Raw genomic sequence first — 26228 nt, forward strand, 5'->3', positions numbered from 1 at the left:
GGCGGGGATGCTGGCTGGTGGGGCTGGGCAGCAGCTGGGAATTTGGGCTGAGTTTTTCTGTGTTTGGTGCTTCATTTCTTTTGGAGATTTGCCTGAGGAACACAAAAAAACCCAAACAAAAAAAAAAAAACCCAAAACGAAAAGTCTGTGACCAAGCAGGGGAGGGACCAAGATGTTTCAGGGTTGGGATGTCCCACCTGCAGAGGGGGATGAGCCCCCCCCGGTGTCTCCCCCACTCCTGGGCCCCCTCTTCCGTGCTGAGATGCAGAAAGGGCTGGGAGCTCAGCGTGCGCCTTCGGGGAGCATCCTCACGGCTGCGCGCTCGGGATAACGAGTGCCGGGATCTTCCTCCTTGCACCGGGGCGTTTGCTTGGCTCGGGCTTGCTGGGGGGGTGTCAGCGCGGCGGCCCCCCCAGCCCCATGTGCCGGCATATGCTGCCCTCTAGAGTCAGCACCCAAACTTCCTTTTTTTTAAAGGAAGAAAAAGCCGGTAGAGAGCAAGTCCTGTCAATCATGGATCAGAGTGGCTGAGCCGGAGAAAATTCCCCCCCGGGGCTCGGCAGTGTGCGGGTACAGGGTGAGACCCCCACGGGGGGACCGGCGAGGGGGGTGGAATCCGGGGCGGGGGGGAACCACCTCTCCGCCTGCCCCATCTGCCCAGGCCGTCAGCTTTCCAAAAAACACCTTGTGTCTCACTCCAGCACGCACAGCACTGGGGTCCGTCCCACCAACCAGGTAGATGCTGCACTGAAAAAACCCTGCAAAACACTGAGGCGGCCTCAGGGAGGTGAAAGCGGGGATGTACCCAAAATCAAGGTCTCCCATTTGTGCTTTTTTGTTCTCATGAAGTCCGATGCAGCCCACATCGTGTATCTCTCTTTCCAGGGGACTGATAAGAAGCTCTGCCCTTGCCTACCGCAGCTCCCAGCTCTGGCCCTTTCTGCATTGCTCCTCTGAGTCCCTCACCCAGAGCCTGTCTCCCACAATCGTGCTCCTTCCCTGAACAATCCCTCTCCTCCCCCATATACCGACATGTCCCTACTATTTTTTCCACCACTGCAGACCTCGGAGGAGTTGCATCCATTAACAGGAGGTGAGAATCTTCTCCTTTTGCTTCAATTTGCTTGCACTACGTTTTTTTCAGCTCTTCCCAGTTGCAAAGCTTTCCACCCCGAGCGTGTGTGGTGGCAGGGGCACGTCGGGTCACTGCAGTGTATCTGTCACTTGGGGATCCTCGTGCACATCGAATAAGGTTTTTACAGGGAGCTGGTTGTGTCTCCACCAAATTGCAACCACACTGACCAGCGAAGTTACCAAGGCCGATGCTGGTGCAGAAGCCACTGTGCAAGAAGGTTGTTGGCTGAATTGCATTTCCCCACGTAAGCCCAGTTGTTCCCTGTTACTGAAACCCACTTGGACAGCTGTGTTTGGGGGTGAAGGGCCGCTCCCTCCTGGCGTTTCTGCAGGGACAGACACAGCATCCCCCCAGCCCCGTCCCCACAAGCCGGAGGAGAGCAGGAGAGCACAGGCTGGGTGGGAAGAAGCCGCCGGGGAGAGGGGAAGGGCACTAGAGGGCAGGAGAGCTCTTTTCTAATGCCACGTCTCAGCCGTTCTGTTGGCATTTCTTGCACAATTTCCCCCCTCCGGTGGGTCAGTTGTAAAGTCGAGTGACTACGGCAGGAAATGAGCCTGCGGGGCTGCGGCTGGTGTCTGTCGGCCTTCCCTCTGCTGTCGGCAGGGGCGGACGAGGCTGAACGGACTCAATCGAGGGGTTTGCACGCAGAGACCGAGGGGCTGCCCAGTGCTGCTGGCAGGTTTGCCGCCGGATAGCTTCTCCCAGCAAAAAAAAAAAACAAACATTTGCGGAAGGAGGTTCCAGTTGTTGCACCTCCCTTGCATGCCTAGGGTGAACTTCAGCACCGCACTCTTATCTGACAGCAAAGCGGGTATCCACATCAGTGCCGGGACTCGACGTATTTTTCTCCTCTTCTTCCTGATGTAGCACTGGCACCTGAAAAATCGGCTCCCTGCAGGATGCTTCTTGAAGGTAACAAGATACCGTCATCCCCTCTCCTCTCTCCCCAGCCTGCAGCAAGAAACATCCCCACGGGATCTCACACTGCTCTGTAACATCATGAAAAGTCACGTCTCCCTTCACAGCTCTCCTGGCCCCGGCTCTGTCCATAACAACACGTTCACACTGACGCAGTCAGCTCTGGGGTGGTTTTTTTTTCCCCGGCTGGCTTAATGGGATATTTAGAAGCATCGGGTTTTCCCGGCGTTGCAAGTTACATCTTAATGCAGAAAGCACAAGAGAAACTCCAGCATCCCCCAAAGGCAACACACCAGCGGCAGAATGGGGCTTTTTATATCAGAGACTATGAAAAGACCTTCCAATTTAGTAGCTGTTCTGTTCATATCGCACGTTATTGCACACACGCTCCCTCTTCCTTGCCCAAGTCTGCAAAGGGAGGGCGTAAGAACAGCAGCTTCTTACTTCATCTGTCTGCTTCCCATGTGTACTCACAGTCGGGTCTGCTCGCATTAGCATCACCCGCTGCAGCTCCTCGTTACTCTCACTCACTAATAAGAGTGAGTCAGCACAGCTCAGCGTGGCTACAAGACAGCCACCTTTTACACCTGCGTGAGTGAGAGAAGAATCTGTCCCCAAATCTTTTTTGTTTAGATTTATGAGCAAATGCGCTCAGAAGTCTCCACAAGCATCTAAAAAAAAAAAATATTAACAAGTGAAAAATGCATTCTCTCCCTCTAAGAGATTTCCTGCTATAGCTTGTGCCCAGCCCCAGGTGTGTGAGATGTTTAAACAAGCTGATGAAGTCATTTTAAAATAAGTTGTGTGTTACAGAAATAGCAGCCTCGTGAGTGATTTATTTGATAGAGGCAGAAGTAAACAGCCTCTGGCGGCTCACCAGGCTTCAGAGATTTACTGGCACATAGCACAGGGCATTACCTGCAAGTCAAAGTACTCCTGTGACATTTGTCCCTAATTAAGTCATAGAAACGAGTTAATTTTCAAATAGGACCGTAATCCTTTTATTGTTGCCTAGGGCCATCCCCACCGGCTCTGCTGTCGCTTCCCGCTAGAGGGAACCCACTTCTCCCCAGGGAGCTGCCACCGCTTCCCGGGATCATGTTAAAACAAAAGCGCGTAGGTCGGATGGCACATGCGTGGGTCGGGATGGCAAACCTGTGGGTTGGCATGGCACATGCGTGGGTGTGAGGCAGCCGGGAGCTGGGGCACAGCGCTTGCCCGCGGCTCCTGCCAGGCTTCCAGCAGCAATGGTGGGTGCCGCTGGCCTGGCATCCGCCGAGATGGCCGTGTGTGCTGGTGTCTGGGGAACGCACACAATGCTGGGAGCCAGGATGCTCTGTGGCGGCAGCACCGGTAAAAGCTAAAAAACATAATGGTGTTTGTGCAAATCCCACCCTTGCTCCCCTTTGGTTAATCGTAATTTTGCTGCTGGCTCCTCTATGAAAAAGATTCTGCCGTAGGAGCAAATTTGTGAAAATTCAGCGTGCCTGAAGGCCGAAGCAGTTCCCAAAGGACCGGGAGCATCAGTGGGACAAGCCCCGGGCAGCACAGGACGGTGGGTCCCTGCTCTTCCCAAAACCTGCACTTTGTGGGGAAAAACCTCCCAAGAGGCCCAGGGCTGCCCCCGAGACGTCTCTTTCCTTTGGGTTTCCCCTGTCCCCTCGGTGGAGGCCCGGGGGAGAGGAGCTGGGCCCACAGGGGCCCTCTGGGGCCGAGCATCCCCCGCCACGCTGCCCGGGGCTCTGCGGCCTCCCGAGACCCGCTCCCGGCCCCGACACGCTGCGCGGGGCTCCACGGCTGCGGGGCCCCGCTCCTCGCCCCTCCACACCGGCAGCTCCGGGGTGACGGGCTTCCCTCAGGACGCTGCTATCACCGCCGCGGCCCGTCCCCCGCTCCCGGGGGACACCGCCGAAGGCACCGCCTGTCTCCGTCGCTCCCGCCCCGGAGGCGCCGCCGGTCCCTGACAGGACCCCCCCCGAGGCGCCGCCGCTCCGGGGCCCTGCCCGCGGCCCTGCCCGCCCCGCCCGTGGCGGCGGTGCCCTGACGCGGCCGGCAGGCGGCGCTGCGGCCCGGGACAGCGCGTGTGCGGCGGGAGCCCCCGGGCCGCCTCTTCCCCTCACGGCCCGGCGGGGCGGGCGCTGCCGCCGCCGCTGAAGCTCCACAGGCCGCCGCCGCCGCAGCGCCTCTCCCGGATCGCCGCCGGCCGGCCGGCCAGCAGGCGGGAGGCGGCGGCGGCTGGCAGCCCCGCGCCGCGGCCGCTTAGCCGGCAACCTGCGCGGCCGGGCCTGAGCGCCGAGCACCCGGTTCCGACATGTCCGGCAAGATCGAGAAAGCAGGTGAGCGGGCCGGGAGGCCGCGGGGAGGCAGCGGGGGGGGAACCCGCCGGGGCGGCCGCGCTCGCCGCCTTCCCCTCAGCGCCGCCCCGCCGCCGCGGCCCGCCGGAGCCGCCGGAGCTGCCGGCCGCGGGCCTGGCGCGGCCCGGCGGGGCTGGGGGAGGCGGGCAGGGCCCCCCGCGCCGGTGGGTTTCGGCGCCCCGGGCCGGTGGGAGGCTCCTGTCAGGGCGGAGCGGGGCCGGGGCCGCTGGGGGATGCTTTGCCCGGTGCCCCCGCCGCGCTGCCAGGGGCTGGCCCTGTGCTGCCCGGCGCCCTGTGGGTCAGGTTTTTTGTCTCCTCCTCTGCTTTTTCCCTTCCCCCCCCCCGCTTCCTTTTTCCCTATTTTACTTTATTTTGTTTTCCCGCACCGCTACCGTCCTTTCCATGTAGCCAAGCATCAGCAAAGCCGGGGCGTGCTGCAACGCTTTGGGGCCTACACGCAATGATTAATTGCAACTTCTCCAACTTTCCTCTTCTGGTGTTTGTGCACGTTCAGAAAAGATGAGTCCGTGGGCAAATGTCAGAGGGGAACCGGCTCATTTTTTCCTCTCTCTTGCAAAGCTCTCCCCTCTGCCTGGGGCGCTTGCCTGGAGCCAGAGCCGGGGGAGGCTGCCCGGATCCCTCCTGCTCTCACAAGAAAACGCTCAGGCACGGATCATATTGTCTCTCTGTGCTTCTGGAGTCGTGTCTGGTTCTCAGTTGTCACTTTAGATGGCTGAATGCCCCTTTTTTTTCCGTGTAGCGGGAGTAGTACGTTTAAAGATTCAATTAGTGTTTTGCAAATCAAGCAGTGAAGTTATTGAGTTTAATTATGTTGCATTTAATTAGCAGAGAAAAATCAATGCTGTTTTGTATTTTTTATTGTAAGGAATAGCTAGGCAGTTTCCTACTGGGGAACTGGTAGCAGTCTCAGTCAGGATGTGTGAAGTACAGCGTTCAGGCTTTCCAGGACAGCAGCCACCGATTTGGGAAAGATTCCTGTTTCAAAGGAGTAAAGTTGGTAGCAGTGCTTTCTGGGTTTGATCGTTGGGTCCTGGTTTGTTCTGGCTTCTGCACTGCACCATATACGATCATGTTCTCCTGTGACAGGGGTTCTGGAGCGGCCTCCAGGAATAAGCAGACTGGCTGCCTGGCAGCCGGCTTTTAAGTGCAGTACATAGGCATGTTTCCAGCTCTTAGCGCTAAGTTACTGTCTAGCAAGTATGCATCACATCATGGGACAAATGTTATGCCCGAAATATCATAGGTTAATCTGATGCACGATCCCTTACATAGAATCGCAACATAACGCTTTGCTTTGGGATTTTGGCTATGTCTTTTCAATGCTTACTGGTATATCACTGCAACTGCTTGTCTGGGGAGCGGGCAACTGAATAAGGAAGGTGTTAGCAGCATATATAGACCCGGGGTCAGCTCTAAAATAATTGCCACTTGTTTATGCTAGAGGTGAATTCGGCTTGGGATTTTAGTAACTGCTGATAGCACTGTAGACAGTAATTACAGATGTATAAATAAGTGATCACGTTTTGTTTATTCGCGTGCAGTAAATAACCCTGTGAGAATAGTAAATATAACTCCACACCAGCGAAGCAGCGTGAAGAGTTCAAACGCGGGAAGATGACTCTGTAGACACACACAAACGCAGTGCGGTTCCATAAACAATAGAACAGAAAGGCCAAAAATACCATACAAAAATCATACGCTGCGCAACCTAGAGACCCGACCTTGCAACACACTGAACTCCCATTGAAGAACTCAAGACATCATGCAGGATCCGTCCCCAGGTCAGTGCTGTAAATGTACAGTTTTCAAGATGCAATGGGTGAAGCCTTGGTGGCGGAGGCATTCTTTCTAGTGGGTGTGTATCGTAGTGATGGTTTACTGAACAAGAGAAACTGTAAATCTGGGAAACTGTTCTCTTTCAACTGCTTGTACTTTCATTTCTTTAATTTTTTTAAGAAGGGTATTTAAGAAAAAAATCTAGTCCAAATATAAACTGAGGAGAAGAGACGGGGAAGGGGAGGGAAGGAGGGCTGGAAGCCAGCTGTTTCAGTGCAGTACAGTCTTGATCACTGTTTCTGAGTGTTTGAACTTCTGATTGACACAAACAGTTCGGTTAATAGCGTTACCGAATAAACACTGTCTGTAATACCACAGTAATTCTGGGATAATATCTGTCAAAATGTATACAGTAGCAGAACAAAGGATACAGAGTCATGAAACAAATGCCATGAGGTCTAAGGTCTGTGTATTTGTGTACATTTGAACTTGTTTTTTTTCTTATGAGAACAGAAATACATGCAAAACCCATTATGTTGTAAATAAAATAGCCTGTTGCCTGATAACAAGCCATCTTGACAAACCTGGGAGTTGGCCTAGGATTTGGTTTGACTCTCTTGTCTATCTAGTCGGAGTGCTGGGAAAAAAAGCGTTACCTTCCAGGGTTAGATCCCTAGACATCTTACATACATCTGTTCCCTGGGTCCTTAAATGAAACGCCTTGTCAGCACTTAAATAAAAAACAATACATGATTAGAGATAAGAGCTACCATCCTGTCCACCAAGAAGAGTGGACACGACTCCCTCTGGAGCCTCTCGGTACTGCTGTTTAATCAACAGAAGGGTCACTGTAGAGCAATTCAGAGCACTGCTTTGGAGTGAAGAGCAGCCATCTGGTAACGTAGAATAAGACGGTGTATTTTGTTTTCACTAGTTTCAGACCCCCTGTTTTGTTAGGCTCCAGCCAGGAGACTTCCATATACTTTTTGAAAGCAGAACCTGCGTTGACTTGCAGAGAAGGAATGGCATCCAACGTTGGCTTTTCTTTACTCTAGAACTGTGACTTTTCATCTTCACTTTCAGAAAATATTTGCTCTCACACTAGTTAGTCTTATAGTTTTGATCTAAAATCCAAAATAGTGATGCCAAGAAAGAGTGGAGAAGGTCGTAGATTCTGCTTGGGTTTCCTGTTACCATGGCAATACATGAACTCCTGTATTTATTTACCTGATGGATTACGTGCTCCAGGGAGCTGAACTATTCTGCATCAATCAGGGAGAATAAGGGAGCAGTCAGACACCATCAGGTCTGAAACAAAAGCTCTTCCATGAAACAGGTCCATTCAAGAATGTCCTTTATTAAAACCAAAGAACATATGGGTGCCATACTTTGAAGGTTTAGTCTACTTGATGTTTTCAATCTTAATCTTGTAATTTCTTGCAGGGTCTTCATATCCCTTGTAAACTTGCTTTTCAATAGCTGTCCGCCAAAGGTTGTTTGAGATAACCGTTTCAAGCGTTGGCTACCTAGAGTGCAGTCAGTTATCTCTGTTCTGATCAGGACTCAACTGGATGTATTTATTCCCAGCAGGATGAAAACGCTGTTGTCTTCACCTTTGGCTCATAAGCATTTGTCTGATAGCAAATCTGAAGTCTCCTCCTTTAGTATTGATGGTATAAACATCTAGAAGTAATCCCAGGAAAACTCTGTTCTTAAGGAGAATGGCAAAACAGAAGAAATGATTCAGGAGGCCAGGTTATTCCCGTCTTTATAGGAACTTAATGTTTGCTCAGAGTTCTTCCACGCCAATTTACATGATTCTGAATTGTGCGTCTGTGAATGTTTTTGTATTAATGTGAAGTTTCCCAGGGGTCTTATTTTGGGGGAGGATATGTTTTAAACTGTCGTCATCTCTTGGATCATTTTATGGAAATTATCCTGCATAATTTTTACACCTGTACAGTTTTCTGGAGTTTCTCTTTGTCTAAGGTATGCTTAGGTGAGTTACTAGGCAGACCTCTGTCTCGGTTCAGTTGTGCGTTCACCACTGTACCATGTTCTTCAGTGTAAGTGAGGGCTTTCAAGTTAGAAGTTTTGCAGTTGACCAGTGTAAGTGCTCTGCTGGTGGTTTTCAAATGAAGTAAAAATTCTCCTTGAAATGTCTTGTCCTGGTATCTGAAAATTAAATTCTTCTAAAGACTCGCTTCGCATCCCTAAAGGCAATTCAGTTCCAATTCTTCCTTACTTGGGCTTTTAGCACCTACTACATTTCCTACTATATGCTGCTCGGATAGTGAGTAACTTGTTTAAAAAGCATCAACAATTCAGTCTAGTTTTGTGTAGAGGCAAAGTATAGGTACAAGATGATGACTATTTAATGTTTCCTACAAAATGGCACAAAGAGCAGAATTTTGCATTTTTTCTAAGTTGGCGTAGGCCTGACAGGTGTTCTGATGCATAGCTTCAAGACTGGAGTGTTCAGAAATGTAGCCTGCAGGATAACTGCTGCAAAATTGAGATGGTCATAGCAGTTGCACGAAGGAAGAGGACAAGGAGTGGAGAAAAAAGACAGCTGAAGTCTCCTGGAATGCGAAGCAGCTGCGTTGTGCCTTAGTCAGTGAAAAAGCAGAAACTGGAAACAATTGCTAAATTTATTTTCAGTGCAAGCAATCGTTTTCCTTGAACCGCAATGACTAAATATATCTATTGGTGTGATTTTTATGTGGTGGTAACTCTTGCTGGCTCTTGCTAACCTCCTGGTAAGCAGAGAGATGAGCGGAAGTTCACTGTCAGTCAAGTTGGTAACACAAATGTCCCTCGTGGAGGTCTGTTGCTTCACTTGCAGAGAACATTTCCTATGTGTAAGGGACCTGTAGCCTGTCAGCGTGGCTTTACCTACTGCAATGTATCGTGTGAGTGAAAGAAACCTGGGTATTTGTTTCTAGGGAAGGGAGTCAAGCTGTGACCACTTTTTCAGGTTTCCTTGGGGTTTTGTTCATCTTTTTGGGAGTTTTGAATTGCTCAGCTGATGTTCTGATAACTCTGTCTGTATGTGCAGATAGACCCTGATGCAAAGACGTGGGTCTTTTAAAAAAAAAAAAAAAAACAACAATCCAACAACAACAACAAAAAAACCCAAACAAAACCAAAAAACCAAACCCAAAACATTAACACCTAACTTATTACAAAGTTGAAAGCCTGTGGGTAGAATTGGCAAAACGAACTTTGCCCTTGACTTACAAATCCCTTGAAAGGAGAGCATTCACTTCAGAAGCCTACAGCATCTGAACTGCAAGTGGAGGAATGTGAAGTGTTAACTTTCTAGACTTTATTTTAAAGAAACTAGAGAGATGTTATACCTTTCCCTGGCAGAGGCATTTGCTGGCTAATGAGATTTAATTCAAGCACTCAATCATTATGTGTATTATGGGACTATGTCTAAATAGTCCTCAGTTGGGCTGCTGAGAGGTGACGGCTGGAATTGTTTGTTACCATAGCATCAAATTTGGAAGATCCTTGTACCCCAGCAAAGGTAAGATGATAGAGAGCATCTCCTGTCTTTGTGCCAGATAAAACTCCAGAAAATATGTAGTATGTTATAAACAACAAATTACATGTCAGAGCTACAGGTAAGGTGATTTAATAGCCGCCTTCCTCTCCCCAGCTCCTCACCACACCCATCATTTTGCATAGTTTGGATACATGTAGAGGATATAACTTGTTCCATTTTCCAAGGCAAATCATCCCAACGTTTTTCTGCTGAAACTAGAAATATGGAGCTTTGGGGTGTTCTGCTGGTTTGCAGAGCTGTTGACCTCTGTGTACTGTTGCTTAGCAGTGAAATGAATCCTCCCAGTCCGTATTCTGTTTGTGGAGACTTTAGATTATCTGGAGGAAGAACTGTGCATGGAGAGGGATCCTTCAGCTTCTCAAATTTGTGAAAGAATAGGCTTTTCTCTCAGAAAACAATTCAAAATTTATTGTGCTGTAAGTGCCTGAGTATTTGGGAAATTCTGCTTTGGCGTTACATCTGTCTTTTTTTCTTTATTAACATTAGCAAACTACGGGATTCAGTCATTGTCATGGAAGTAGCATGGAAGGAGTATTAAAATTACGTAGCTATTGCAAGAATATTGGCTTTGTTATTTGTCAGTTTTGTCTAAATAACCAAAGCTTGGCTTTCATGGTGTACAGTTGAGAAATACTGTAGAACATAATGGGATGAGGGATGGTAATAGAGAACATTGTGTCGTTCTCGGTGCTTTAGTCGAGATTAGAGGAAAAGGGAGAGCTGGTTGGAGGAACACTAGATTTATTCACCTTTGCAAGTATAAAAAGGTGGCTGGAGAAGGAAAAAGAGACATCACAAGTGGAGATGTTGATGGAATGTCTGGAAAGATCAGAAAAGGAGTGAGAGGATGCCCAAGCCCTGGATGTTGGAAGAGGAAGAAATGGTGGGCTCAGTTGCGTGCAAGTAGGGCAGATAGGAAAAGACAGACGGATGAAAAAAAGGGAAAGCGGGCAAGCAGGAGGCTCCTGGCAGCTTTCATGGGAGTCTGTTCCAAGGCAAAGAGACAGAAGATGAATTTCAGCAATCCGGAAAAGCTGCAGGAATCCTGCAGGTTGGGACGTGCTGCCAAAGGAATGTTCTGCAGTTCTGCTATTCACGTTACTGCAGCCTGACAAATTTACAGCTACATTACCTGACCCATAGCATCCACTCTTAAAAATACATTTCCAGTCTCTTCTTGTGGTGCATGACATTGACACTGATAAAAGAAACAATATCAATGGTATCTGGGAGAATCGGTTCTCCTACACTTGCTTTCTATTTTATTTTATTTAGAAAAGTAATCTTAAAGATTTGAAAATTGACAAGAGCTGTATGGAGATTCTAAGGCTTGGCTAGCATGTTGGTTTGACGTTTCTTTCATATTTTTTTGGTTCCCCTTTCATACCACTGAGAGGGTCGACTGAGCACCCGAAGAAGAGATTTCTTACTTACGGGGCTGAGGCTCTTTGAATTAAGCAAACACAAGTTTTCCATTATCTTACTTCACCTGGGTGATGGTTTCTGCTGCTTTGGGTAGAGCTTTTCTGGTGTCGTGAAAATACCGTGTGTTTTGTGATTCAAGTTAACATCTTGGTGCGGCCGTCTGTGCCTCTAAGGAAATATTAAGTCATTATTCTGCTGAGGGAGAAAGGTTAAAGCCTGCTTGCACTCTCGTGCTCTTGTTCTTTGTCTCTGAAGGCTTCATGCGGGGATGCCCTTTGTTGAGTACTTAACATATTCACTGAACCAGTTCCATTTATATTCTAAACAAGATCTTTAATTTCATCCCTCACATGTACAAAAACCTTGGGTTTTGAAAGAAAATAGATGAGAATTTTCTTTTTAGGCTTCTGGAAAGAAAGGAAAAAATAAGTAGAGGTTAAAATCAAAGAATAGTTACCCATAGTTGGTAAAGTTGGAGTAAGCAGGTGCTGCAACTGAGTTGGTTGATTAAACTTTGATAGAATTCTACCAAGAAACTGAATATTCTAGCAACAGACTATATATCTGTTAAACGATCTGTCTGTTGCAGGTAGTCTTTAATTATTAAAAATGGGAGCAAAAGGAGCGTGTTCACAATGTACAGCATGCGTTGCTTTATCCCCTACCTTTTGATGTTTTTATTGTGCTTCTGTCCATACTGCCCAAGAGGTGGTAAAATAGCCTCAGGATTTAATTCCATATTTAGAAAGTTTCCTTTATGAACCAAACATCATGTAATAGAGGGCACCCAGGGAAGTCAATATTTTAGTTCTGGTTGTACGGTATATTCCAACCAGTCGTAGATAGCAGTGATCAGTGAATCCATCCGATGGTGGGCTTCAGTTAGCGGGACAATATTGTTTAAAACACGTTTTTCCTTGAGGTGATTATTATCCTTTCATTTTGTGCTCTATGTGAAGTTTGTCAATTTGAGCATGGGGAGATAAAGTGTGGATGTGCTTAACAATGCAACCTTGCATTTCGCTAGTGGGAGCGATGTGTGCTGCAACTTCCGTATACAGAGAAATTACGTAGCTCCATTTTTTTTTCCATCTTAACTTTTTAAAGTGTATGGTTTCTTCTTTTCTAATTAAAAGAAGCTTTAAACTGAATTATATTCAAGAGTAATACGTTTGAGGACCTAGGGAGGTCTGCCAGCAGGTCTATGAATTTACAGGGACTTACAGAAAACGTAGAGCACTGGTTTGTGCAGGAGGTGGTTTATCTGTATAAATATCCTTGCAAAGGTCACATGAAATCATACGTTAAGTCTGATGCCAGATTTTTGGTGGAGCACAGTAAGAGCGGTGCAGGGGCTGAGTTTACTCTTCTACTGCTTGGAATTGCTTCTCTAGGGCTGCTCTATGGGAGAAGGTTTCTGTACCCAAAAAGACACCTGAAAGTCAAATGACCTTTTTTAAAAAAAAAAAAAAAAAAAATCTTGTATCTTTATGAGCAATACCTAGGAGAACATAACGGACAGAAACCGAGGTGGGGAGTTTCTCTGTTTTCAGCTTAGTTTTCCTGTTTGCTCTGTGAATAGCTGTTTGCTCTTTGTCACTGGAAACAGTGGCACTTCTGTCTCCTGCTCTGTCAGTCCGCGCTGTTGTAGTTTACAGGAGAGACACTTCAAAAAGTTGTAGAACCACCCTGTTAAAATGTTCTAATGAACATAAGAAATGGTATTTTAAGTACATTGTTTACAGTGAGCTGGCTCTCTCAAATACGGCCAATTTTGTGATATTCAGGTGTACAGCATCCCTTTAAAGAGGAACCACGGAGTCTTGATGCATAACTTGGGGCATCTGCTCAGAGGTAAGCTTGCTGCTTATGCCTGTACCTCTCTTACTTAATCTGTAGCATATTTTCATAAGGAAATAGTGATGATTCATCCATCCTCTGTTAGAACTCTCGGACCTATTCACCAATTTCAGCCAAACTTTGCAGAGGAATTGATATTAGAAACTTATTTAAGTTCCTGCATGTTTTCTGAAGAAGACCGAGTAGAACAAAGAGACCACAAATAGTGCCTTCAGTATGGCAAAAGGGAAAATGTAGCTGTCCCATACTCCATTTGGCAGTCCAGTGTCAACTGGTACACGTGTCATTTCAAAACCACTAACACACATGGTTCTTCTTGTTCAGAGGGGAGCCAAGGGAGATGTGAGGAAGCTAGATTTCTTGTGCTGGAAGAAGAATAGATAGAGTTTCATTAGTTTTGCTGCTCACAGAAAAATACTTTTTTTTTTTTTTAAATAAGACTTGGATGATGTAGTTTGTTGTTTGGTGATTTAACTCAGGTTGTGATCTCAGGCTCATTCAGTTGCATAGGCATTTTGTCAGTCTAAACTTGTCTCATATTAGTTTATCTTGCACTGTAAAATTCACAGGCATGAGATAAATCTGTCTATATTTTGGAAAAAATATGAGAAAATTTCACAGTGAGCTATTCTAGTTTAACCTCATCTGGATTAATTGACGCAATGTTTATGTATAGGCAAGGTTAAGAATGAACAGATATAAATTCTTTATTGCCTCGAAATTTCTCTCATTTCTCCACTAAACTTCTTGCACCAGCATGCTTGTATTAGTAAGAAACTGATTGTGTCATTTAATCTTTTGCCTCTAAATTTATGAAGGTAAGATAAATTCATAAAAGAGAGATTTATGGTGATTTGAGAATATCCTTGCTCAGAATTAGTCATTTTTGTGAAGCTGGCTCAAAATTGCACCTATACTGAAATAGATACAATTTTGTGTGTATAAAGTCTACAATATTTTTTGTTTAGGTATAATTTTTGTTCTAAAATTTTCTAGTCCCTCGTGGAGTCCAGCCGTTATCAAAAGGATTTAATACTGGTTATATTGGTTTGGAAATGCCCGTCTTTCATCAGAGACTGTAGGAAAAGCCTGTGGTGCCCGTGACTAGTGTAGACCCTAATGTTAGCATTTACCCCGCTAAGTTTCAGGGAGATGAATCCCAGCCTCGGGCAGATTCTGTCCTGTTGGGAAGCTGTTCAAAGAGATTTTAGAAATTGCTTGATACTATAGTTATCTTCCCTGCCACCCTGGCTTTGGCATGCCTGGTTTTCGCAGTGCTAATGCAAACGTGCTTTTTGGCCACCGTGTCCACCCCTCGGACTGCGTGACTCTGGAGAGGAAACCAGGGTCAGGAGACGGCCTTGTGCCTCCAAAAAAATCCCGTCTCGCATACAAGTCACTGCTGAGAGAACCCTACGTACCACAAAGGGGATGCCTGCAAGAGCTCACTTAATATTAACCCCGCTGCTGGTGGCGGGTCTGTGAGCTGGCAACGTTTTCATCTAATTTGCTGTTAGTTCCCAAAGATGAAACAGACACTAGACCTTTTAAAGTTGAATTTCTTTGCTTTCCCTTGTGCTGCTTGGCCCAGGGAGACACGAGGTATTGTATTCCATTAGCCAGTGATTTGGCATCAGGCTGAAAGGTAAAAACACTGATAATTTTTTTTTTTATTCCCTTTGCTGCTAGAACAAAGACTGCTTGAACTGTGAACTGGTTGGCCTGGCATGGGGAATGCCAAGGAAAAGCAAAATCCTTTGTGGAAAAATATGTGTGTCCTGGGTCAGCTCAGAGGAGCCAGTTGAAGGCAGTGAATGGGTGTCTTGCCATTTATCCTGGCAAAGTATCCTGGTAAAAATGGCAGGGCAAATGAACTCTTAAAAACCTTGCAAAGAGAGAATTTGTTTCTCATTACTGTGTATATTTCCAGCTAGTCTTTAAACAAAGATGGTTTTGCTCCTGTCTGTCTCGGGTGAAAGCACTTGTATAAATTCTTTAAATATGCGTTGGCAGCTTTTACTCTTAGGTTTTACCCTGAATTACAGCCTTGTTCATTAGACCTCAAATCTGAGGTGTACATTTCACTGTAATACTTCTAGGGCTCCCTGGAGACATCAGGTATACCGCAAGTGATACACAGGAGAACTCTGCTGAGCTTCCATTTGGCTGGAAGCCTAGGCAGAGCCAAGGTCCAAGGGATAAAACCCATCATTTGGACCAGACATCGGTGTAACCTGCGTTGTTACCTGGGGCTGTTGGGATTGTTGTGGCTTTTTACTATGTGCGTAAGGAAAAAATGCTTACCTGGCAGTTTACCACAATTATCTGTGTTCACAACCCGAATGTGTATTTTACGCTTTTTGTTCTGGCTGAAGTTAACATGATAGAGAAGGAAAATCTAAGGAAACATCTGAGGGATTATTTCTGGCAGCTGCGCAGGTGAGTTTTTCTATAAATCCTAAGAGAGCGTAGCAACAAGGTGTGTAAGAGTGTTAGTAACAACAAAAACAATGTTGCAGAGTTATTGATCACTTATGTCATTGTTTTGATACTTCTCAAGTTCTGTAAGTACTTGGGGCTGGTGTAAATAACAGCATCTAAGGTTACAGCCATTGGTCACCCAGTCTGATGGAGCTCCACTGGAAATATATAAAAAAAAATTCCCGCATCAAGTGAAAGCATGACTGATTCTGAAACTATTCCCAGCGTGCATGTGCTGTTCACGTGGCTGTTGATCGAGGACCTGATCAGAGGCTGGCATCCCAAGTCCGTAACTCATGCAAAACATTCTTGGAAATGTTACCAGTGCTGCAGCTTGTCCTGTGGCGAGAGGTAAACAGGCTGCGGGGTTTGTTTGATGAGGTACTTCACAGCTAAAAGCTTTGGAGCACAGCAGACTAAGTTTCAAGTGTTATCGTAATGGAGAAAGAATCATGCTAGAAATATTAGTACTTACTAGTATACCTTTGATGACATTGTTATTCAAAGCCCTTACATCCAGAAAAGTAACACTGGTTTGTGTTGATGCTGCACACAATGATCTTAACCTTTGGGATGATAACAAAGCACAAAAACTGGCTCCTTGTGCAATCCTGTGCCCTTGACGGAGTCATTTAGTTAAATTCCTTAATATTTTTGCAGCTGTGGTTGTGGTTTATTAACTGATGCTGCCTTGAAGAAGGGCCTGTGTCTGCAGCAGAGTTTTCATTACTCATCTGTCAATACTTGCAGAGTAAAACAAATGGGTCTGGGTAGAGATGCTTCTGCTCTTCTATTTAAATGGTTTCTTTTTCTTCATCCATGCTACTGTACCCAAGCAGAGAGTAGAGAATAGTTTTGATGCAGTACACGGTTGTACTGTATTGGTTAGGAAGGTCTGTCCTGCTTTTCTGTCAGGATTATTTTAAGCTATGATGTTTATATTTTATTGAATGAACTAGAGGGATTTAAAAACATATCTGTTTTCCCAAAATATTCTCACTTGTACAGCTGTAAAATACCCTTTATCCTGAATCATATCAGCTGAAGAATCTCCAGAATTTCTCCTCTGCAGCGGGTAAAATATGATTTTTGTCCAGTTCAACAATTTGCTTGTCAGGAGAAATCCACTTGAGTTTTGTTTGGTTTTGGTTTTGTTTTTACACAGTCCTCAAAATTGAAAATTAGTTAAACCAAAATGATAACATTGCTGTGTTTACTGATGCAAACTGCAAGTTTTGCAGTAATTGCCTTGGCTTCTGGGTGAAACGCAGGAGGCAACTTATCTGCCTGGATTTTGGGGTATTTTGCATGATAATTGCAAGTGAAGGACATATCTTATTTTGGAGCCCCTGCAGAACAGAGATACCTGCTCTGGGAGATGGAGATGTAAATTAATTTCGTGCTGGTAGATAGTGTGGGCGAGTGAATGGAGCAAACCGCCTTCGTAGCAAATGAGCAGTTGGTAGGAAATGGTTTGCTGGAAGGGGCAGGGCTGTAGCAAAAGGATGAGCTGTAATACGTCGAGGAGAAGGACTCGCAGAACCCAGGGCATTGACTCACTTGACCGTGTGCTTCTCTGGAGTTTCACACTTGACTGTGACAAGTATCGAACAGAACAGCAGCCGGGCTAATGAGCAAGTGTGCTTAGGAGCCCAAAGTCAGTGCTGACCACTTTCTGCTTATGTGTATTTTGGGGGAAATACTGGAGTCCTTATGCCCTTTTCCTGTTGTGCATTCTGGTTTTGCTTAGGTTTTATCCTACTTCAAAAAATCACGGTGGGGCAAAGCCACACGCAGCAGTTCCTGGTGCAAGAAGATGTAAAGAACAAAGGCCCAGCCCCGTAAAGGCGGTTCATAACTTGGTCTGTCTCTATGTACCTTGGGCTACGGGAAATGTTAGCTGGTAAATTGGTGCCGGTTTCCTTAGCGCAGACCTGCCTTCCGTCATGGAGTTGTCATCAAATGCATTCTAAAGCCTGTTCTGTGGGAGACTGTTGCGTGTTAGCGTGGCCTCTGGTGAGAGCAGAGGGAACCAAAACCTCTGCCAGACTGAGCTCTTGACTAGCTGCAAGCGTGAGGACCTAGATTGGAAATAAAAACTGGTTGGTGGATAGTTCCCCCAGAATGAATAACCTCAGCCTTCAAAGATGAATTGCAGATGGTTTTGGATGAGAGAAATATCAGGTTTAAAATGTCATTCTTTCAGTAACCTGAATCTACTGACCTTACGTGGCGTCGCAGAGATCATTTCACTGGCACTCCGAGTAAGAACGGAAGGAGAGGCTTTGCCGGTGGTGTGCAGCCAGTGTTTTCTGCATTGGTCTGACCCCTGACCCCCCACTGTTACATTTACCTTGTGGTTTGAAAGGTCTTTCACTCCACAAGGTCGAGGAAAGCTTCCAAAATACGGAGGAGAGCCATTGGAAACTCCCCAAGTGAGAAGGGTTTGCATCTAATACAACTTTTAAAATTATTTTCAGATTGGTTACGTGTCTTTACCCATCTTTCGCCTCTGCAAAGGTAACGGTACACGTGTGTTTGCCCAGCTTTGACTGGAAAGCTTGCAAAAAACCAAGGCTGAAACATAAAACCAAATTACGGACTATATAAGCAAGCGATGTCAATAAAGACCATCATTTCGTGTAGCAGTGCTGCTTATCAAGTTACTCCAGTGAGAGTCTCCTTACAAATGCTTTTGTATTTTGTCTGTTGACTCATCCATTTCAACACTTAAAGTAACGTTTCAGTACTGTCTTATAAAGCCTGTGATTGAAACAAGGCTGTTCTTGGGCTGGTTAATCAACAGATGCAATTAGTACAATGATGTTTGTCTTGACACCCTGTCTCACTGTGGAAGCATTGTGAGCAGCATTGCTACGCGAGGAGATCTCTGTGGTTAAGGACTCGCTGTACAGGCAGATCACTCAACATCTGTATCCAGCGTAAAGCCAACATTGAAAGGGTTTCAGACCTCTCCTTAGCTGGCAAATGGTCTCACTGGCACTACAAGCCATGTTAACAAAAGGGTACATCATAATCTGCAGAACTTCTGATTTTTTTTCATAGTTTTTTAAAATGCTGGGATTTTGTTCTGGTAAGAGAGCACCAGAAGTGGAAAAGGAAAGCTCACATGGACTTTCTTCTTGAGCAAGTCTGGGAAGGTGGTGAAGGAAATATGATTTGGACTGAGATATTTATTCTTTTAGTAGAACAATGTCAGTGCCAGACTAGTGCTTCTTCGATGTGTTTTACCCTGGGAACTTGTATAAAACGTCTTCCCTTTCAGCTATTTCATTTTTAGCTGTATAGAGGGTGTAACCGTTGTTCAAGGGAGTGTCGGTGGCATGTAGCCAGTTGATATCTAAACCCTGTCATGAATTGTTTTGAAGAGAGTATGATTTTCTATACTGAGATATATTGATGACTGTTTTTCAAGGCAGGAAGTACATGCTGACTCCAGCAGTTGCCAGAGCAGCTGTTCATTATGAGTAAGCCATATGAAAAATCTTGTGAAAGCCTTAATATCAGTAGGAAGCAACGCGAGCTTAAGTGATCAGCACCAAAGTGTGATTAAACTGTATCAAGAACTGCTTTCATAGTTTCACTTGCTTGGAATTTTATATTGGAAAAAGTTTCGGGTTCTTACGGTGTCAAAGTCTGTAAGATAGTTTACAGAGAGGTATTTAACTTCAGGCTAGTTAATATTTGTGAAGGCTTGTCTGGACACTCCCCAGACTCTTGCTCCAGGGTACAACTTTATTTGATTTATCCTGTGTTGAGTTGATGTAGCAGTTTCTGTCTCTGTAAGTAGGCATCTCAACTGGCTCCATGGCTTTTAGCATTTCCTAGCATTGTAGCACCAGTTTTACTTAGACTGGATTTCTACCAAGGCCTGTATTAGACGGGGCACGCGCCTGAAATGCTGTCCTCTCCCTGTCCTGCGTCTCCTAATTGGTAAGTTGGGGCTTTTTTGGTATAGCCTGTCGCTGTTTTTAATCCCAGAGCTGGCTTTTGTTGAGACTGATGCATAGTTTTCCATAACTTTCCACCAAAAAGTTTATTTTGAATTAATGGACATTTCATTTAATTTCTGTAGTTGACATTTTCTGGAAAAATAAATTATTATTTTGGCCCAAATCCCTCTGATCAGAGGCGGTGCAGGGCTCCGCTGGGCTCTACCGGGGTTCAGGTGGCTGTAGCAAACTGCTGACTTTGGCTCAAAAAAAAAAAAAAAGAGTAAGAAAGAACTGCCGTGCTCCAAATGTGAACCTGTCCGGAAGCTGAGAGATAAACGGCTGGAGGGGAAAACCTTTCCGCCTCTAGCTGATGCATTGCACAGGTGAACCCGGTGTAGTAGTTCCCTAGCTCAGCTTCTGAGATACTTCCAACCCAACTTCAGTTCCTTCCTTCATTCTTCATTTGAGCTCTGTGTTTGAGTTGCTTTTCATTTTGTATTGTTCCTTGTTGTCTTTGATACCAGGACACAATTTCTTCTTCTCGCTGCCCTTTGTTTCTCTTAATTCACGTTTTTTTGATGCATACAGTTGCTTGTAGATTTGTTGCTTGTAGTGCATCCTGTCTAAGAGCCTGTGTCACAGGGTTTTGATTCAGCGGGGTTGTCCTGGAGATGTATAGGGATGTGCCAACAAATAGCGGTACGTATGTCACAGCGAAGGGCCACACATGCACATCTTGCCAAAGCAGCAGAACTTCTCTTGCTGCCGAATGTAGTTCTCGGCCCACTGCTCATGAGGGTGGTAGCAGTGGGAAATGTGGGATGTTCTGTCTTATTTTGAGAACAAGACTCAATTTCCCTTGATGCAATAATTTCATGAATCAAAAAGGAAGACGTGTAATGCTTAGTGTTTATCTAGAGCTTTACATTTTTAGAGCATTGGGCAAGTGTTTATTCTCTACTTTGACTTCATGATGGGCAGTGATGGAAAATGCTGTCTGTAGTGAGGTGAGAATAGTGAGTACAACTTCTGCCCTTGTTTCATGTACTGGTATGATTTAACTTGTTACTTTGGTCAGATGATATCTACTTCTCCATAAGCTTCTGTGGGCTTTTCACTTTATCACTGGAGCTGTATATGCTGTAAGTGGGTTGTTAGTTCATGTTTTTAAGGCATTTGAGACTCATTAGGTAGTGAGAGTAGAAGACGTACTGCTGTGTAGTGGTGGCATCTCTCCATTTGTGGGAAGATGCAGGTAATATTGTGTGCACAGAGCATGCCACCTAGAGGAATGGAGTGGGCTGGCAAGGCCGTAGCCACGGTTTGCTGGCAAAATTTAGGTGTCTGTGTGAATGGCTACGTTGAGACCTTCTCCAAGCAGTGCCCTTTGTGGCCCTGCCTCAGTACATTCACCAAGTCAAGTGCAAGAAGGTCTGTGCACAGCTAGCTTTTTGTCAGCTCTTCTCAACAAATGTTTCTCAACCTTTTACATGAGACTACTGTTCGTTATTTAGCCTCCTGGTTATGTTGATCCTAATCTTTCACTGAGGCTCAAGAATCTGACATTAAGTTATGGATCTCGCTTCATATTCTCCAGGAATTAGGGTGAGGAATCCAGTATAAGGTGTAATTTGATGGGCTAATGCTCTCCAAGCTCTGTGCTTTTTTTGGCTTCTATGTTGCAATGTCTTTTGTGGGAGACTAATAAACTTCCCAGAAGATTATCCTAATTTCCAGAGTCTCAAAGTCTGAGTTGTAATTAAGCACTTAATTTGATGAGGGTTTTTAAATGTGTTGCTAGTCTACTGGCAGCTTGGGGAAATGCTTCCATCTTCAGCCCAGCTTCCCTTGTGTAGGTTCAAGCTCAGAAAACTGGTCTATATTTAGAACTGTCAGAACTGCAGCCTGCCAGACAGGCCTCAGAAAATTGTTCCAAATCTATGCTTTTGGGTAGGTTAAAGCCAAATTTGAAAGAAGCCTGCCTTTTTGGAAGAAGTTGAAGTTAGGGTGATCAACAAATGGGCAGTGGGAAATTTTAATAGTACATTTTCTTGCATACAATTGCATTGAGTTCCTCCATTGTCACAAATGACAGTAATCAGTACGTCCTGCGGGGAAGCAATTGTTTTATTTCTTGATCATCCACAGACTCGTGATCATCCAGAGAGTCAGGGAGTTGTGCTGTGACATAAGCACGTGGCTTGACCAGAGGGTACCACCTCTTCAGGACAGAAGTTTCTTTTTGATCCCACATTAGGCTAGTATGTGGCACAATAAGGTGACCTGGGCCAATGACTTGGGCTCACAGGATTTAAGACCCTAATAATAATAATGACTGAGTAGAGTTTTTGTCTTTCGTGCTATTTAAGGTTATGGCTTCTGGTTGTCTCTGATTGAGTTTGTATGTTCTGCTAGAGTTTCTCTCTGCTGTTTAGGTAAAAGATCTTTTCTCGCCCCTCTCTCCTGTAGTTCAACTTTTATGCTTAAAACCTCAGGAACAGTCTTGAGGACTATTATGCCGGGCCTTTGAGTTGACCCCTATGTATTTCCATCGAGACATTAGGATGGCTTTCCCATTTCCTTCTATTCTCAGTTTAAATTTTCCTGTTATGGGAATACTAATAAAAAAAAGATTGAATTGCAATTAGTCATATGTTAAAACAACCAAGCTGAAGCCAGCAGGAAGAGTGTCCTCTCGCTGTCACTTGTCGGGGCCGTGTGTCAGTATGCCATGTTGGCTGTGCCCAGATCTCTTGCGTGCATGGACTACACGTGCATTTAACAGACCCGATCTGTGGCCCCCATGTCTCCCTCCTTAACTCGTGCCCCTTTTTTCCTGATAACTTTCTGGCCTCCAGGCTACTGACAGCTGTTGTCCACTTGCTGCTAATTAAGAAAGCAGCATGAGCGATGGGAATGTGGATTGGAGAGATTGAACCCCCCTCTCTGCAGCAAAGCGTTTCAACCTGATTAAAAAGTGTCTGACTGATGACTGATCGGCCTCTTTTTTCCTTCTCTGTCTGTTGAGCCTCTCTGCAGATAGCCTGTTTGCTATCAAAACTCCCATTTTAGGCACTCTCTGTGTCTCCATATTTTTTAGATCCGGTAACAATAAGCAATGTCAGAACAGATTTACCATTGAAATAGTGGGCACGTGTGAAATCAAAGCCACTAGAAAGCCACGTATTTAACATGCAAAGCATTGTGTACATCTGTGCTCTTATTCAGAAATTCAAATGTAGGTCGTATTTTTTAAATAAATGACACATAGTTTGTTGAAAATTTAGAACTAGTTATAAGAATCAAGATCGTTATGAATTAACAGCACTTAACTGGATGGACTGATGATTTCAAAGATTTTGCTTCTATGTTTAAGGATTTTCCTTGTTTGTTCGGTTTCCTTGTTTGGTTTCCTTGTTTTGTTTTTCCTTGTTTTGCATCAGGTCCCAGTGGGTGACCTTTTGTGTGATACGGTTACACTGTGATTTTTATGATCCAGGAAGAGAATGGGCTTGAACTCTGGAATTCCCTTTGTGGCCTGTGCGTCTGTGGAAGCAAAATGATAGACTGAGGTTAAGATAATACACGATTATTGTGTTAATACACAACCAGAAGACGTGAATTCAAATAAGATCCTGTAGCACTGATGCTCTCTGGAGCTGTTTACCCCCAGGAATATTATGACTCGCTGTATTTCAGATTAGACCCCCAAAACTCAATCTGAATTCGTATCTGCAGTAAGTGGGCTCTGCATAGCCCCTAGCGTGCTGTGAAAGCAGTGTCATTTGCTCTCATATCTGGAATACAATTTCTCTTCTTCCCGCGGTGATTTTTCTCATGCTTGGCTGTTACCTTTTTGCCTTGGAGATGCTTGTTTCTTGACGCAGTAATTTGGCACAATCTGATCTTCTCTTTAAAAACACTATGTCTATATAGGAGTAAAATGTTTGTTTATTTGAATTTAAAAAAAAAAAAATCACTGCCAGACTTGGCTCCTTGGGCACATGAAAATCCCTTAACAAACCATGTCTACCACAGTATAATTGAACAGTAGGAACATGTCTAGGGAGAGGAGGGTGTACTTCTGACTGTATTTGCTGGTGTTCCCCTTGTATGCCCATTGCTTTGCCGCATGATCACTTTCTGAAAGAAGTCTTGGAGCATTTGACTTCACCTTTTCTAATAAAAAATGTTTTATATTTGTTTGAGCAAGAGCTACTCTAACAGTCAGCTTTGTATCTTCAGCTAAACACTTTCAGTACTAAAATGGTAGGAAGTGCAAAATGTAGCATGCTTATAACTGACTGAACTAGGCAGGCTCTTTGGGACGTGGCTGGTTCGGGGTGTGAAAGCGCTATAATGTCCTTGGGCAGCTTTTTGTTTTCACATGAAGAGAGCAAATGCTGACATGGTGCAAACAGGAGAGAAATCCTATCACTGCGATTGGCCCCGAGTCCCCACGCTGTACCCTGTAAATAAACTGATTTATGGGTATTATAGATTAAAATGGAGGGCTTTTTTTTTTTCCTCCAAGCAAAAATATTATTTCCAAATAGATCATCTCATTATTGGACACTGGTTTGGCTAGTAATTTTATAAAATAAGCCTTGTAGACTTAATGTTAGAAAATTAGTGGGATAATTTCTCTACTAGTAAGAATTTATGGAGACTCCAAATCCCAGTCTATCTTGCTGTGGGAGGCAATTAAGAATACGAGGGAGTGGTTTCTTGGTATGAAATGTTGAAAGCGACCATAAGCATTCATACTGTTAAATCTGGAGAGCTTGTTAGGGGTGGTGAGGTTGGTTATGCTGGGTCATTTGCTGTGAATATTGGTCATTTCTTTCACAATAACCTGATTATTGCTTGGACAAGTCAGCCAAACTGTTTACTCTCTGCTGCCTGTTGACTGACAGTGTGTTTCAAACCGATTATAGGAATATTACGTAGCTTCAGGGTCACAGTTAGTCCATTTGTCCTTTAATGCCAGTCACGGTGGCATCAAGAATTGAGCTGCCATCATCCAGGTAGGTCCTCTGCCAATACCGACATGTTTTTGCATCTGTTCTGCATTAGCGTTTCATGTGACTGATGGCAAGTGTCACTTGCTCTGATTCCCCACCTCTCACCCATTTGTGCCACGTATTTCTGGCTGCGTAAAATGAAAAACCATCACACAGTCATTTCAGAGGCACAGAGGTGGCAGTTCTGTCATTAAAGGGGCAAAAGAAGCGTTCTGCAAACTCCTGTGTAGAATCTAGATGCCTCTCTGGTGCTAGGTTAGGCTGTGATTAGACTCTTGTCTCAATGTAAGCCTAGAGCTTTGCTGCCAGGTCTGCAGTTGACTTGGCTTCCACTGGGCTGGTGAATGCAAAGTACAAAGTATTTCAGTGGAGCTGGCACTTCTTTGTTGGGTTATTTTGCAAATGCAGATGCGATTCTTAACAGGAGAGCACAAAACGGGAATTTCTGCTTTACAATGGAAAATGTTGGGTTTATGTTGTTGAAGGAACAGGTTCGGTTCCTCTGCTTTCCTGATTCCTTGTAGTACTACAGGACTGTCCTTTAAAGAAATACAAATTGCAAAATAAACCCCCTCCTACCAACTGGGAAAGAGGAAATATATGCAAACAATTTTGAGAACAGGCCACTGGATTGTAGGGAGAGTGACTACAAGAAAAATCTCCTCCGGGGAGGTTTGTCATCTACTTCTGTTTGCCAAAGCTGGAGTTTATCTGGGAAACAGGTTCCCACATATATGAGAATTATCCCTAAATATTTCCCTTTATTGACAATTTGACTTCTAATTAGCTAAATCCACTTTGCAAGTGGACAGTCTTATTCCAAAGTGAAACCGTGTAAGGAGTTTATTTGGAATATTGTGTGTGAGTTTCCACCCTTCACCTTGATTCGAATTAACTTTCCTGGATGGAAAAGCCCTCTTCTTTATAAAGTCTGAGCTATGAGGTTCTGTGGCTTTGAATTTATCATTTTATCATGATAAATTACGGCTGTATTATCGTTTCAAGCGATCTCCCTACAAGTATAGATTCGTACAGCTGCTGAAGACCAGCTCAGCTCTTCACCCGCTCTGTTCTCTGCCAATGAACGGCAAATTAACTGTGCTGGAAGTATTGAAGTATTTTCTCTCTATATATTTAATTCTCTTTTAGAAGTGATTTGAATCCTGGTTGAAAATGTCTTCTGTGAGGAGCATCTTTCAAAGTTTCTGTATGAATGAGTTCAGTTTCATAGTTGGACATTGTGCCTGCTATATATAGTGCTGGGGTTTTTTATCAAATGGCAGCAATCAAGCCGTCGCGGCTGGTTTGTACCTATGGCTTGTGTGTGATATCAGGATGGACGTGGAAATGCTGTATATTGTTTAAAGTCGCATAGACTATAGAAGCCTTCTGCAGAGGAACTAAGGACTCTCAGCACATTTTAATGAAGCAGGTTTTCCCAAGTCAAATGCCTTTTCCAAGATTTGTTTGAGACATCTTCGTGTTTTGCACTCTTTGCAATAGATACATTGCTGGTGTTCAGGTTAATGAAGAATGATGGCACATCCAGTGTATTCAGACTTCCCTGGCTGCAGAGTTGCCAAAAATGAAGCAGGAGACATCTCTTCCATCTGTCATTCTTCTACGGAAATCAGCAGTTTAGAAGTCAATGTGGCTGAGAGTTTATTTGCTGAGCTTCAGAGTAGAGTTCATGAGTACACAGAGGAA

At 44.9% G+C, this 26228-nt stretch overlaps 1 protein-coding gene across 7 annotated transcripts in view; it reads left to right on the plus strand.

Moving 5' to 3' along the window:
• The first annotated feature begins 4145 nt into the window (after positions 1-4145).
• Positions 4146-26228, plus strand: part of RAPGEF1 (Rap guanine nucleotide exchange factor 1) — an 89490-nt gene continuing 67407 nt past the window's right edge. For 6 of the 7 annotated variants that reach the window (XM_063352708.1, XM_063352711.1, XM_063352709.1 and 3 more), the window contains exon 1: positions 4146-4389. In XM_063352708.1, coding sequence (XP_063208778.1) covers positions 4365-4389 — 25 coding nt within the window. In that variant the 5' untranslated portion in view covers positions 4146-4364. Of the gene's footprint in view, positions 4390-5969; positions 6210-26228 lie in introns of all 7 variants that reach the window. The other variant, XM_063352710.1, reaches the window with a different exon arrangement.

This window comes from Chroicocephalus ridibundus, chromosome 15 (genome assembly GCF_963924245.1).
Source record: "Chroicocephalus ridibundus chromosome 15, bChrRid1.1, whole genome shotgun sequence".
NCBI classification, from domain to species: Eukaryota; Metazoa; Chordata; class Aves; order Charadriiformes; family Laridae; genus Chroicocephalus; species Chroicocephalus ridibundus.